Source organism: Phyllobates terribilis, unplaced genomic scaffold (assembly GCF_046119375.1).
Source record: "Phyllobates terribilis strain yellow unplaced genomic scaffold, ASM4611937v1 Scaffold_4__5_contigs__length_816908805, whole genome shotgun sequence".
Taxonomy (NCBI): domain Eukaryota; kingdom Metazoa; phylum Chordata; class Amphibia; order Anura; family Dendrobatidae; genus Phyllobates; species Phyllobates terribilis.
The window spans coordinates 143,173,970-143,189,810 of record NW_027362764.1 but is presented as its reverse complement, the minus strand read 5'-3'; the positions used below and the strand labels follow the sequence as shown (position 1 = coordinate 143,189,810).

Genomic DNA, 15,841 nt, shown 5'->3' with positions numbered 1-15,841 from the left:
CATAGAAACACATAGAAAACACCTGCAAAGGTGTCCAAAAGCTGACAAACTGCTCAGAAGACACTCTCTTTAAAAAAGCCGGCCGGCAAATTCAGCAGCGGCATACACCGGTACCCGACAATTTAGACAAGAAGGAATAGAGCATCACACATAGATTAGATAGATAGAAACATGTCAGTCACACATATAAGAAGCACAGTGACAGTGTTGGTTACTGCACTTGTCATTTAGTGTAAAGGATTTATTAAAAAAAATATTAGTGTTTTCATGCACTGTTTCTTTAAAAAAGCCGGCCGGCAATTCAGCATCTGTACCCGACAATTTAGAACAGAAAGAATAGAGCTTCACACATAGATTAGATAGATAGAAACATGTCAGTCACATATATAATAAGTACAGTGATAGTGTTGCTTACTGTACTTGTCATTTAGTGTAAAGGATTTATTTAAAAAAATAATAGTGTTTTCATGCACTGTCTCTTTAAAAAAGCCGGCCGGCAATTCAGCAGCGGTACCCGACAATTTAGAACAGAAAGATAGAGCATGACACATAGATTAGATAGATAGAAACATGTCAGTCACATATATATGAAGTACAGTGATAGTGTTGGTTACTGTACTTGTCATTTAGTATTAAAATAAAGGATTTATTATTAAAAAAATTGGCGTGGGGTTCCCCTTAATTTTAGGCTCTAGCGGAGGTTAAGCAGACGGCTGGGGCTGATGTTTGAAGCCTGGGAAGGGGGTAATACCCACGGAGCTTCCCAGGCTACTAATATCAGCCCCCAGCTGAATACATAGCCTTTACTAGCTATTAAAATGGGGGACCCCCCAAAAAAAATGACGTGGGGTCCCCCCTAATTTAATAGCTAGCAAAGGCTAGGCAGACAGCTGGAGGCTGATATTAATAGCCCAGGAAGGGAGCCATGAATATTGGCCCCCTCCCAGGCTAGAAACACCAGCCGTCAGCCGCCCCAGAAATGGCGCATTCATAGGATGCGCCAATTCTGGCACTTAGCCTCGCTCTTCCACGCTGCCCTGGTGCGGTGGCAGGGGGTAATAGGGTTGGGGTTGATGTCAGCTTATAATGCCAGCTGACATCAAGCCCAGGTTAGTAATGGAGAGGCGTCTATAAGACACCCCCATTACTAACCCCATAGTCAAAGTTAAAAAAAAACACAAACACCCAGAATAAAGTCCTTTAATTGAAATAAAGACACAATCCTTTATTGTTCTAAATTAAACCATACTTACCATCACGCCCATTCCAGCTGAAGCCAACGATCTCCTGCAATAAAAGAAAAATAATAAAGCAACCTCATCCTTACCTTTCCATGGTTCCCACGACAGCTTCAGCTCTGCTACATCGAGATGACAGGCTGGACCGCAGCAGAACGCTGCCATCCAGCCTGTCATCCCGCAGACACTGAGAAGCGCAGGCTTGCTTGCGCTGCTCAGCGTCTCTCTGTGACGACATCCAGATGAGCCGAGTTCATGTCCAATGAACTCGGCTCACCTCATGCACGTCACTGACAGCGTGGGAAAATTCTCACGCTGAAGCGCTGATTGCAGGAGAATTTTCCCACGCTGTCAGTGACGTGCAGGAGGTGAGCTGAGTTCATTGGACATGAGCTCACCTCATGCACATCACTGACAGCGTGGGAGAATTCTCCTGCACTCAGCACTTCAGCGTGAGAATTTTCCCACGCTGTCAGTGACGTGCATGAGGTGAGCCGAGTTCATTGGACATGACCTCGGCTCATCTGGATGCCGTCACAGCGAGACAGTGAGGAGCGCAAGCATGCCTGCTCTTCTCAGTGTCTGCGGGATGACAGACTGGATGGCAGCGTTCTGCTGCGGTCCAGCCAGTCATCTCGATGTAGCAGAGCTGAAGCTGTCGTGGGAACCATGGAAAGGTAAGGATGAGGTTGGTTTATTATTTTTCTTTTATTGCAGGAGATCGTTGGCTTCAGCTGGAATGGGTGTGATGGTAAGTATGGTTTAATTTAGAACAATAAAGAATTGTGTCTTTATTTCAATTAAAGGACTTTATTCTGGGTGTTGTGTTTTTTTTAAATACTTTACTAGAAATTCATGGCGGTCATGTCTAATACTGGCGTGACCCCATGAATTTTGGGCTTGGGGCCAGCTGATAATACCAAGCTGGCCCTAACCCCTTTATTACCCAGTGAGCCACCGCACCAGGGCCCTGGATGAGTTGGGTACAGCGCCAGAAGATGGCGCTTCTATGAACGCGCCATTTTCCGGGGTGGCTGCGGACTGCAATTTGCAGCGGGGGGGGCCCAGAAAGCTTGGGCCTCCCTGCGCTGCAGATTCCAGCCCCCAGCTGCCTAGTTGTACCTGGCTGGACACAAAAATAGGGCGAAGCCCCACGTACTTTTTTTTTAATTATTTCATGAAATTCATGAAATAATTAAGAAAAAAAGGGCTTCCCTATATTGTTGTGTCCGGCCAGGTACAAATAGGCAGCTGGTGGATGGGGGCAGCCCGTTCCTGCCTGCTGTACCTGGCTGGACACAAATATAGTGCGAAGCCCCACTTCAATTTTTTTAAATTATTTCAGGAAATTCATGAAATAATTTAAAAAAAATTGACGTGGGGCTTCGCACTATATTTGTGTCCAGCCAGGTACAGCAGGCAGGAACGGGCTGCCCCCAACCACCAGCTGCCTATTTGTACCTGGCCGGACACAACAATATAGGGAAGCCCTTTTTTTCTTAATTATTTCATGAAATAATTTAAAGAAAATTGACGTGGGGCTTCGCCCTGTTTTTGTGTCCAGCCAGGTACAACTAGGCAGCTGGGGGCTGGAATCCGCAGCGCAGGGAGGCCCAAGCTTTCTGGGCCACCCCCGCTGCAAATTGCAGTCCGCAGCCACCCCGGAAAATGGCGCGTTCATAGAAGCGCCATCTTCTGGCGCTGTACCCAACTCATCCAGGGCCCTGATGCGGTGGCTCACTGGGTAATAAAGGGGTTAGGGCCAGCTTGGCATTATCAGCTGGCCCTAAGCCCGAAATTCATGGGGTCACGCCAATATTAGACATGACCACCATGAATTTCTAGTAAAGTATTTAAAAAAAACACAACACCCAGAAAAAAGTCCTTTAATTGAAATAAACACACAATTCTTTATTGTTCTAAATTAAACCATACTTACCATCACGCCCATTCCAGCTGAAGCCAACGATCTCCTGAAATAAAAGAAAAATAATAAAGCAACATCATCCTTACCTTTCCATGGTTCCCAGGACCGGTCCAGCTCTGCTACATCGAGATGACAGGCTGGACCGCAGCAGAACGCTGCCATCCAGCCTCTCATCCCGCAGACACTGAGAAGCGCAGGCTTGCTTGCGCTCCACAGTGTCTCTCTGTGAGGGCATCCAGATGAGCCGAGTTCATGTCCAATGAACTCGGCTCACCTCATGCACGTCACTGACAGCGTGGGAAAATTCTCCTGCACTCAGCGCTTCAGCGTGGGAGAATTCTCACACTGAAGCGCTGAGTGCAGGAGAATTCTCCCACGCTGTCAGTGACGTGCAGGAGGTGAGCTGAGTTCATTGGACATGAGCTCACCTTATGCACGTCACTGACAGCGTGGGAGAATTCTCCTGCACTCACCGCTTCAGCGTGAGAATTTTCCCACGCTGTCAGTGACGTGCATGAGGTGAGCCGAGTTCATTGGACATGAACTCGGCTCATCTGGATGTCGTCACAGAGAGACGCTGAGCAGCGCAAGCAAGCCTGCGCTTCTCAGTGTCTGCGGGATGAGAGGCTGGATGGCAGCGTTCTGCTGCGGTCCAGCCTGTCATCTCGATGTAGCAGAGCTGAAGCTGTCGTGGGAACCATGGAAAGGTAAGGATGAGGTTGCTTTATTATTTTTCTTTTATTGCAGGAGATCGTTGGCTTCAGCTGGAATGGGCGTGACGGTAAGTATGGTTTAATTTAGAACAATAAAGGATTGTGTCTTTATTTCAATTAAAGGACTTTATTCTGGGTGTTTGTGTTTTTTTTAACTTTGACTATGGGGTTAGTAATGGGGGTGTCTTATAGACGCCTCTCCATTACTAACCTGGGCTTGATGTCAGCTGGCATTATAAGCTGACATCAACCCCAACCCTATTACCCCCTGCCACCGCACCAGGGCAGCGTGGAAGAGCGAGGCTAAGTGCCAGAATTGGCGCATCCTATGAATGCGCCATTTCTGGGGCGGCTGACGGCTGGTGTTTCTAGCCTGGGAGGGGGCCAATATTCATGGCTCCCTTCCTGGGCTATTAATATCAGCCCCCAGCTGTCTGCCTAGCCTTTGCTAGCTATTAAATTAGGGGGGACCCCACGTCATTTTTTTTGGGGTGTCCCCCATTTTAATAGCTAGTAAAGGCTATGTATTCAGCTGGGGGCTGATATTAGTAGCCTGGGAAGCTCCGTGGGTATTACCCCCTTCCCAGGCTTCAAACATCAGCCCCAGCCGTCTGCTTAACCTCCGCTAGAGCCTAAAATTAAGGGGAACCCCACGCCAATTTTTTTAATAATAAATCCTTTATTTTAATACTAAATGACAAGTACAGTAACCAACACTATCACTGTACTTCATATATATGTGACTGACATGTTTCTATCTATCTAATCTATGTGTGAAGCTCTATTCTGTCTGTTATAAATTGTCGGGTACCGCTGCTGAATTGCCGGCCGGCTTTTTTAAAGAGACAGTGCATGAAAACACTATTATTTTTTTTGATAAATCCTTTACGCTAAATGACAAGTACAGTAAGCAACACTGTCACTGTACTTCGTATATGTGTGGCTGACATGTTTCTATCTATCTAATCTATGTGTGAAGCTCTATTCTGTCTGTTATAAATTGTCGGGTACCGCTGCTGAATTGCCGGCCGGCTTTCTTAAAGAGACGGTGCATGAAAACACTATTATTTTTTTTGATAAATCCTTTACGCTAAATGACAAGTACAGTAAGCAGCACTTTCACTGTACTTCGTATATATGTGGCTGACATGTTTATATCTATCTAATCTATGTGTGAAGCTCTATTCTTTCGGTTCTAAATTGTCCGGTACCGGTGTATGCCGCTGCTGAATTGCCGGCTTTTCATGTTTCACTGTTGGCACTGTTCCCATCGATTTGGGCAATCACTGTAATGCCACAACCACCATGGCTGTGGCATTACAGTGAGTGGCAGACAATCCCTGCATGATTGGTGCTCTAAATAGCGCCAGACATGCAGGACACGCTTTTGGTGCACGAACAGTTATCGAACATAACCTCGAACAGCCGAATTTTTTGCAAATCGTTCGGGTTCGTCGAACAACTCGAACACCGCCCAAAACAGCTCGAATTTGAGATTGGCGAACAGTTCTAGTCGAACACCGCTCATCTCTACTGATGATGTCCTAGTATATATCACTCAATCACATATATCCATCCCTGCTGTTATGGCTGAAATAGATCACTTTGTTACATGGTCAAATTTTAAAATCAATGCAGCGAAGTCTGAGGCCTTCGATGTCTCCTTCCCCAAATCCATACAGGATTCCATCCAGTCCAACTTTCCCTTTGCCTGGCCCTCACAGAGTATCAAATACTTAGGAATTCGTATTCATAGAGACCTCTTCCGTCTATGTTATCTTAATTTTGGGCCCTATATTGAACAACTCCATACAGACCACGGTTGGCAAGTTAGAACTGTAAGATTCACTACTTGAACCACTGGTGTTTTGTGGAAAAGCACATGTACACTGTGTTCCAAATTATTATGCAAAAAGTGTTTAGGAGTGATAAGGTAAGAATTTTTTTGTTTGTCAGTTAAACTCATTGATGGTGATGTGTGTCAGGGCTCTTTACATCACTGTAAGCAATTGCAGACACCTGTGCTAATTAGTTTGTCAGGAGTGTCCAATGAAAGTCAAGACTACTAAAGAAGGCTGTCCCACATTATTAAGCAGCCTACATTTTCTGCGAAAATGGGAAAGAAAAAGGATGTGTCGGCTGCTGAGAAGCAACAAATTGTGGAGTGTTTAGGTCAAGACATGACTACAATCAACATTGCCAAGACACTTCATCCTGATCATCGCACAATCAAGAAGTATGTAGCTGATTCACAGTACACACGTGTGTGTGCTGATAAGGGAAAATTGAGGACTCTTTCCTACAGGCAATTACATCAGGTTAAAAGAGCAGCGGCAAAAAAGCCTTGCCATAGCAGCAGACAAGTTTTTGAAGCTGCTGGTGCCTCCAACGTGCCCCGAACAACAAGATGCAGGGTCCTTCAGAGGTTTGCAGCTGTGCTTAAGCCATCCTGTCGACCTCCTCTATCCACTGTACACAAGCAGAAACGGCTCCAGTGGGCCAAACAATACATGAAGACTGACTTCAAAACTGTTTTGTTCACCGATGAGTGCCGTGCAACGCTCGATGGTCCAGATGGATGGAGTGGAGGATGGCTGGGTGATGGACACCCCATGCAAACACGGCTACAGTGCCAACAAGGAGGAGGTGGAGTAATGTTTTGGGCTGGAATCATGAGGAGAGAGATTGTCGGCCCCTTTAGGATCCCTGAAGGGGTAAAGATGAACTCCATAATGTATGTGGAGTTTCTCAAACAGCACTTCCTGCCATGGTTCAAGAAGAAGAACCGTGTATTCCGCAGCAAGATAATTTTCATGCATGATAATGCACCGTCTCTTGCTGCACATAACACATCTGCATCTCTGGCTGATATGGGCTTAAAAGGGGACAGACTTATGGCGTGACCCCCATGCTCCCCTGACCTCAACCCCATTGAGAACCTCTGGAGCATCATCAAAAGGAGTGTCTATGATGGCGGGAGGCAGTTCACATCTAAGCAACAGATCTGGGAGGGTATTCTGAACTCATGCAAAACAATTGAAGCAGAAACCATCCAAAACCTGACAAATTCAATGGACGAGAGAGTTCAGAAGCTCCTTTCGAACAAGAGGTCCTACGTGCAAATGTTACATCACCTAGAATAAAGGTTTGAGTTGAAAACTGTTTGATTTCAGTTTCTAATAACCTGCTAATGCTTATAATTTCAAAAATGACCATTTTTTGTTCTTTATTAAAAGGAAAAGGTTGATGGAAGAGTGTAGGGGATATAAGAGTGTGGCAACCAAGTAGTCAGGATTATTTCGAATTCTGACAATTTGAGGGTCATGTTGCAGGTAGTGCAGCAAGAAGACACTCATGTGTCTTGCGCATCCAGGATCACCAAGTCCCTGTTCTGTTGGTGGCGAGGTAACAATCATGCTTCCTTCCTCTGCCCTCTCCCCCCAACCTCGCACAACAGAAATGTGATCAATGTCTCCCTCATCTGATGAGTCTCAGTTCGTCCTCCACTTCTTCCTGGGCTCCTGCACCTTCCTCACTAGTTTGGCTGCTACCATGCGCTCTGGTAAATCCATCTCCCCACCCTCACATGCCTGCCGCCTTGGTGCTGCCGACCGTCTGGACCTTGCAGATATTAGCCCTTCCGCATACAACTCCTCCTCCTCTACTTCCTCCACTTCCTCTTTGCCACCACCTGACTCCGAATTCTGTTTAACATGTGCTCCAGCATGTAAATCACCGGAATAGTCATGCTGATAATGGCATCGTCAGCACTAAACATCTTCGTCGCCATTTCAAAACTGTGCAGAAGGGTGCATAGGTCCCTGATCTGAGACCACTCCTCCTGCGTGATTTGCCCCACCTCTGTATCTCGTTGGCCCAGGCTATAAGTCAGAACGTATTGCACCAGGGCTTGTCGGTAGTGCCACAGTCACTGCAACATGTGCAGAGTTGGATTCCACCGGGTAGGCACATCGCATTTTGGCTGGTGAAGTGGCAGGCCCAACGACTTCTGTAGAGATGTAAGTCGCTGAGCTGCGGGATGCGAATGGCGGAAGTGAGCACACAGCAACCGTGCCCTCTGCAGAAGGCCATCTAGTCCGGGATAGTGGGCTGAAAATTGCTGGACAACCAGGTTCAACACGTGAGCCATACAAGGCACGTGTGTGACATTGCCCCGGCGAAGGGCCGCACCCAGGTTTGCAGCATTGTCGCACACGGCCTTCCCTGGTTTCAGGTCCAGTGGAGACAACCGTTCATGAAACTGGTTCTCTAGAGCTGACCACAACTCCTCAGCTGTGTAACTCACATTTCCCAGACATTTCCAAGTAAAAACCGCCTGATGACGTTGAGCCCTGCTGCCAGCATAGTAAGGAGGTATGCAGGATCCCTTCTGCGCAGTTAGAAAGCTTGTGGCATGACCAGACAAGCTTTGGGTGCAGGTGGAGGAGGCAGAAGCAGTGGAGGAACTTCGAGATAAAAAGGATTGACGCACAACTCGTGGGGACGGCAAGACTTGGACAGCAGCCCCTTGTCCTGCTGTCACCATAGTTACCCAGTGCCCTGTCAGCGACATGCAACGCCCCTGTCCATGCCTATTCGTCCAAGTGTCTGTGGTGAAATGCACCCTGTCACACACAGAGTTTCTCAAAGAAGCGGTGATCTTGTGTGCGACATGCTGGTGGAGCGCAGGCACACCTTTCTTTGAGAAGTAGTGCCGACTGGGCATCTGGTACTGGGGCACTGCGACGGACATAAGGTCTCGAAAATCCTCTGTGTCCACCAGGTGGAAAGGCAGCATTTCTGTAGCCAAGAGCTTGCAGATGGCGAAATTATACCTTTTAGCTTTCTCATGGCTAGGAGGAAATGGTCTTTTACTTGTCCACATCTGAGGGACCGAGGGCTGGCTGTTGTGCTTAGACGGGGTTGAGAAGGGTGTCCCCGGCAAACTGCCGGTCTGTGAGGAAGATGCAGGCGGACATGTTAGGTTGCCTTGATCCAAAGGTGGTGCTATCGATGTCGGACAGCGCTGAACACCAGCTGGTATTTCCACCTCCAAAGAAAATGATGACTTGCCAATCACGCTGGCTGTTGCGGGTAAAGAGGTGGCAGGTCTGCGTCCCAAAATAGGTGTGACTGCTGTCCCCCCAGTCACAGAGGATGAAGAGGCCGTGGATGCACAAGATGTGGCAGACGCTGGTTGGCCCGGCCGGCTAGGCCGCATTGTAGCACAGTGAGCTTCCCACTGCAACTTATGCTTCATATCCATGTGCCGGTTTATGCATGAGGTACTCAAACTATGTATTTTTTGGCCTCTACTTAGCTTTTGCTGACAAATGTTACAGATAACTCGAGTTGGGTCATCCTTATCGATCTGAAAAAATGCCCAGGCTATGCAAGGCTTAGCACCCATGCGACTTGAAGAGCCACCACGACTTGTGGTCAGAGGCAGAGTTATGTTTGAGGATGCAGTTGTTGACGTGCTTCCAGTACTACGTCTCTGTCCAGGAAGGCGCAACCTGACCTCGTCGTCACTAGCATCCTCCTCCACCTCCTCTGCTGACCTCATCGACTGGCTGACTGTGAGTTGACAGTAAGTGGGATCTCCAACCTCGTCATCATCACCCTGTGTGTTATCACACCCGTCGTCCTCAGAGCCAACCTCTTCCTGCCCTGACAAAAAACTAAAGTTGTCGCTCCAATCAGGTATTTGAGTCTCATCATTGTCTCCACCAACAGGAGTTACAGTTTTGGAACGAGGGTCTACATTATGGTCAGAACCTTCTGCGTCTGGTCCTGGATCCGACTCATAAAGATTCTGGGCATCAGTGCAGATCATTTCCTCATCTGGATTCACTGAAGCCTGGAGCCGACCTCTGATTCCCAGGCTATAGTAAGAGTAAACAGCTCTGCAGACTCAACCATCTGTTCTACCCCATACTCAGACGGGCAGCTGGAGACTTGGGAGCTGTAAGGAAGCAAGTGCGATTGGGGTGACACCTCTGAGGACTGGAGTATTTGTGATGTTGAAGTTGAGGTGGGGTAGAGCCCACTTAAAGGAGCACTTGATATCCGTTGAAGCACCTACTGTTTTTGTGCCTCATCTGGAATTTGTAGCGATTGGCGTGGTCGTAAGAAAGGAATCTTATCACATTGTCCGCTAAAAGAAGTAGACATCTTAGTTTGGCTGGAAGATGGTCTTTCTTCTGCAGATGTTACTGTTGCTTTAACACCTACTCCACGGACACAACCTTTTTTTCCCTTCCCAACACGCCTATTCCCCTTTCCACCAGCAGCAGGCCTTTTTCCACTCATTTTGGTGGATAACTAATTGACAACTCTGGAGTTGTTTGCACAAAAAACAATGGATGGGAACCGAGCAGAGCTGAGTGGCCAAAATGTGGTATTAGCCCAAAAGTATTGGCTGGGCTAGATGCAGATAACAATTATTTTGAATTTGCAACCTCGTGGAGGTTAGTATAGATGGACTAATAGAACAAGTCCCACACACTGCTACAAGCCGAAGCCAAAATATTTTTTCAGAGCTAGATGCAGATAAAAAATATTTTGAATTTGCAACCTGGTGGAGGTTAGTATAGATGGACTAATAGAACAAGTCCCACACACTGCTACAAGCCGAAGCCAAAATATTTTTCAGAGCTAGATGCAGATAAAAATTATTTTGAATTTGCAACCTTTTGGAGGTTAGTATAGATGGACTAATAGAGCAAGTCCCACACACTGCTACAAGCCAAAATATTTTTTCAGAGCTAGATGCGGATAAAAATTATTTTGAATTTGCAACCTGGTGGAGGTTAGTATAGATGGACTAATAGAACAAGTCCCACACACTGCTACAAGCCGAAGCCAAAATATTTTTTCAGAGCTAGATGCAGATAAAAATTATTTTGAATTTGCACCCTGGTGGAGGTTAGTATAGATGGACTAATAGAACAAGTCCCACACACTGCTACCATCCGAAGCCCAAATATTTTTTCAGAGCTAGATGCAGATAAAAATTATTTTGAATTTCCAACCTGGTGGAGGATAGTATAGATGAACTGATAGAATGATGCTATGCCCAAAAGGTTTTACTTCACTAGGTGCAGTAAAAAAAATTGTATTCTATACACAGGTGGTGTAGCTTGCAACACAGATAGGCTACTCCTCTGACTAACACACACTGCAAGAGGCCAAAAAGGATTTGCTTTTCTAGATTTAGCCAAATGCTGTGAAAAAAACTTGCACAGCACTGGCATAGACCTGCCTGGCAAAAAGTGATAGGAACTGATGTAACCTAGCCCTCAAAAGGACTGCAATTACAATTAGTCTTTACTCCCAACCTATCTATTTAAGAGCACAGACCTGCCTGATAAAAGTGATAGGAACTGATGTAACCTAGCCCTCAAAAGGACTGCAATTACAATTAGTCTTTACTCCCAACCTATCTATTTAAGAACACAGACCTGCCTGATAAAAGTCGTAGGAAATGATGTAACCAAGTCCTCAAAAGGACTGCAATCACAACTATTCCCTACTCCCAAGCTATCTGTAGGTTTGTACGAAAATTGGCTTGAAATTAACACTGAAAGTACAGCGCACACAGCAACAGCGGTGCCGTCTAACACGCAGCTGCAGCAGTGAGAAAATGGTGGCGAAGGGGAAAATGGCTGGGTCTAATAGGGCAAGGACATGTGACATACACTGCCAATGACACATGCCCTTGCGTGTGTGAAAAAAAGCACTTCACTCCGTGTGTGCGCTGCTGATAGGCTGACAGATTGCACCTCCCCACTGTAAGTGTGGGAAAGAGAAAAAAAATGGAGATCTTCATTATTTATGTAGAGATCCATCCCCTGCCCCTCGCCCCGCCCCGCTGTACACTCAAACTGCGTATTAACATTAATTTTCAGCATTACTGAGAAAAAATCCAGTTATGATTTTGGTGCACGAACAGTTATCAAACATAACCTCGAATAGCCGAATTTTTTTCAAATTGTTCGTGTTCGCCGAACGGCTCGAACACCGCCCAAAACAGCTCGTATTTGAGATTGGCGAACAGTTCGAGTCGAACACCGCTCATCTCTACTGATGAGGTTGTGGGTGGTCTCCTGTGGGATCTCCTCCCAGACCTGGACTAAAGCATCCGCCAACTCCTGGGCAGTCTGTGGTGCAACGTGACGTTGGTGGATGGAGCGAGACATGATGTCCCAGATGTGCTCTATCGGATTCAGGTCTGGGGAACGGGCGGACCAGTCCATAGCTTCAATGCCTTCATCTTGCAGGAACTGCTGACACACTCCAGCAACATGACGTCTGGTATTGTCCTGTATTAGGAGGAACCCAGGGCCAACTGCACCAGCATATGGTGTCACAAGGGGTCTGAGGATCTCATCTCGGTACCTAATGGCAGTTAGGCTACCTCTGGCGAGCCCATGGTCTGGCGCTTAGCCTCCGCTCTTCCCCCTGCCCTGTAGCGGTGGCGAGTGGGGTAATGGGGTTGGGGTTCACGTCAGCCTAGTATTGGCGGCTGACGTGAAGGCCAGGTTAGTAATGGAGGGCATTTGTAAGACGCCCCATTACTACCTGCGTATGAAAATGGTCGCCGCTTTTTCAATAAAAGACACGGCCAGAATAAAGTATTTTGATGAAATAAAAAACACATGGCTCACCTGTCCACTGTCAACGATGCAGTCCATGTACCATCAAGTGTCCCACAGCGATTTGCTGTAGAATCCAGCAATGTATACTGACAGGGGTGTAAAATCACCCCCTGTCAGTATACATGCTGCAGGAGGTGACTGGGGTTGATCAGCTGAAGATCAGCTGATCAGCCCCAGTGAGCTTAAGATCAGCTGAGTGGTCACATGACCATCAGCAGAGCGGTCACATGACCATCAGCTGAGCCTTCACTTGACCATCAGCCGATCTGTGCCATAAGCGCAGATCCTGACAGTCATGTGACCATCAGGACCTGCACTGACGTCACTGCTCAGCTGAGCGGTCATGTGACCATCTGCAGAGCAGTCACGTGACCATCAGCTGATCTGTGACGTCATCGCAGGTCCTGACGGTCACGTGACCATCAGGTTCTGCGCTAATGTCACCGCTCAGCTGAGCTGTCACGTGACCGTCAGCTGAGTGGTGACATCTGCCCAGGTCTTATAAGTACTGCCGGCCGCCGGGAGGAGAAGATTGCCGCCGGGAACCGCCGGACAGGTGAGTATAGAGGTTTATTTTTTAACTTTTTATTTCTTTTTTTTACCGCGCGTGGATGCTACTTCTCCTCCCATCCTCGCCGTTCCTGCTGTTATCAACGAGAGCAGCGGTCGGGATGAGAGGAGTTGTAGAACTACACGCACCACATTTGCGCCACAAATTCTAGGCTATTGAATTTAATTGAAGCGCAGCAAATCCACATTTACCTCCGGGTTTGCTGCGTTTCAATGTAACTCAATGGCCATGAATTCGCGGCGGCGTCGCACTAGAAATGGCCGTGCTGCATTTTGAAACGCAATGCGAATTTGGCACGTTAATTAATGCATCATGTGCACAGCACATCCATATTTGTATTGCTGTGCATGGCAGACCGATTAACAAGTGTTTTCGCAGTGTTTTCGCAGCCAGAAAAACGCCGCAAAAACGCTTCAAAAAATGCTACATCTTAACTTAACCTTATTCTATTTGATTTTGCAGCTGCTCCTCATTACTCTCTCTCCCTTAGCAGGTCATACAAGATTGACTACAATGATATTTTGTTATCTGCGATTCAATGTGTTTCTGGAGAAATCTACGTTTTGCTTAAGATGTAAATGAGCTGTTAAGATCTATAGCTTGAACACAGCAATGAGTTAATTGGCTATTTTTTGGGGGGATAATCACAAATCAAATTGCAAATAGTTTGAATTCGGGAAGACTTGAGAATTACAGGAAAGTTGACTCAAAGTTGATCCATGTCGGATATGGATCAATCTACTCATTTAATATTAAAAAATCTGAAACAAAATATGTGCCAGGACTGAGATCATGACAATAATTAATTTATAAAGGTAAACTTTACTAAGTACAAAATTTTAAAAAGGACTTGTACAAAATCCCATCATACAAAAAAATGACAAATTGGTGGGTGAGCCACTGTGGGAACCAAAATAATAAAACAAAAAGAGACATGGTCAGTATATACAAATGAATAAAATGAAATCATAAAGTATCTATACCAAGGCAATAGTGGGAGCATAAATCTGCCACTTGTGTGAAAATCAAAGTAGATCTTATAAATAGTTACAGTAGAATTTATACACTGTGTTCCAAATTATTATGCAAATAATATTTTCTCAGATTTTCCCAAATTACCTATATGAATTGCAGTCATTGTAATTTTCCAGTCAAATAATTATTAGAGTACAATTGAAAGGTTTTTGTACAAACTGCCTATGATAACAGTATATTTTTTAAAAAATAAAAAACTCAAACTGCACTCAAAATGCATGTTCCAAATTATTATGCACAGCAGAGTTTTCAAACTTTTCATTTTAATAAAGAACAAAAAAATGGTCATTTTTGAAATTATAAGCATTAGCAGGTTATTACAAGCTGAAATCAAACAGTTTTCAACTCAAAACTTTATTCTAGGTGATGTTACATTTGCACATAGGACCCCTTGTTCGAAAGGAGCTTCTGAACTCTCTCGTCCATTGAATTTGTCAGGTTTTGGATGGTTTCTGCTTTAATTGTTTTAAATAGAAGAATACCCTTCCAGAGCTGTTGCTTAGATGTGAACTGCCAATATCGCTGATTGGTCGCAGCTAGCGACCGCAACCAATCAACAAAGCAGTGTTTAAATTTGGCGCCAAAATCGCTAGCGCCGGTGATCTCCCGGCTACATCGCCGCTGACCTCCGTGCAGCAGATGAGCCGCTAACCGCCGCCTTCTTTTTCTGCTGTGGCCGGACCAATCAGCGACGCGGGATTTCCTGGACAGACAGACGGAATAAGACGATTATATATATTAGATAGTAATACAGAGCTCACAGACCCCTGACGAAGCATTTGTGAAACGTGCGTTGGGTGTTTGGTGGGTGAGCTCTCTATTAGTACATATTTATAATCTGTTTTATCTACTTTGTTAGATTCCTTTTGGGGGATACATATTAGCTGGTACTCCCACCTCCACCATTACCCAGGGGGACCCTGGCATCACATTCCAGTTCTGATTATACAATTTATTACGTATCTATTACTCATCTATGTATATCCTGCCATTTAGTGTCCTTTATACCATACCCTGATAGGGAGTTTGTCTTCATATAGGATACTGACTGTATAAGTTATTTAGTGTCACTCTATCTCACTATTTCTATAACTATACATCTTGGATTTTTGTTATATGATCTTTGAACAATGGAGTGTCACTCTATTATATATTATATAATCATTTATTTACTGATTGTACTAAATCATGAATCGGGCCAACATCTAGTATATTGATACTCTGCTTTAACTACCTTGTTAGATTCCATTTGTGGGATACATATTAGCTGGTACTCTAATCTCCACCATTGCCTGGGTATAGATACTTGAAGGAAAAATAGCACTAAATCCTAGTGATAAGTCATAGCTTTATATGGCGGAAATAACATTTCAGGGCATTAGTAAAACTACCAAATTATTGTAGCAGAGTCTATAATTCCAATAAATCTTCACATTTTACAAGTCTGACATGCAAGCTTTGTTTATTCTTGACGTGATAAACTTGTATTTTATTTTCCTTTATATCTGATTCTTTTTTTTTTCAGTTTCGCTATGCAGATGGGCTAGATGTGCTCTATATGATCATTGGGTCACTTGGTGCACTCTGCAATGGGATCTGCCTTCCTATAATGCACATTGTATTTGGTGAAATGACCGACAGTTTCTTGTGTCACAACTCATCAACACAAAATTCATGTAAGAATATTAAAGTAAAAA

The 15,841-nt window shown here is 45.3% G+C and overlaps 1 protein-coding gene across 10 annotated transcripts in view; it reads left to right on the top strand.

Moving 5' to 3' along the window:
* The window catches only part of LOC141265127 (ATP-binding cassette sub-family B member 5-like), a 1,418,963-nt gene that overhangs the window by 1,051,997 nt on the left and 351,125 nt on the right, over positions 1-15,841 (top strand). For 9 of the 10 annotated variants that reach the window (XR_012320051.1, XR_012320052.1, XR_012320053.1 and 6 more), the window contains exon 4: positions 15,670-15,820. The exons of the other annotated variant lie outside the window; for it this stretch is intronic. Coding sequence is in view for 6 of the 9 variants with exons in the window: in XM_073677808.1 (XP_073533909.1) it covers positions 15,670-15,820 (151 nt within the window). In the remaining 3 variants the exon portion in view is untranslated. The remainder of the gene's footprint in view (positions 1-15,669; positions 15,821-15,841) is intronic. 10 annotated transcript variants of the gene reach the window in all.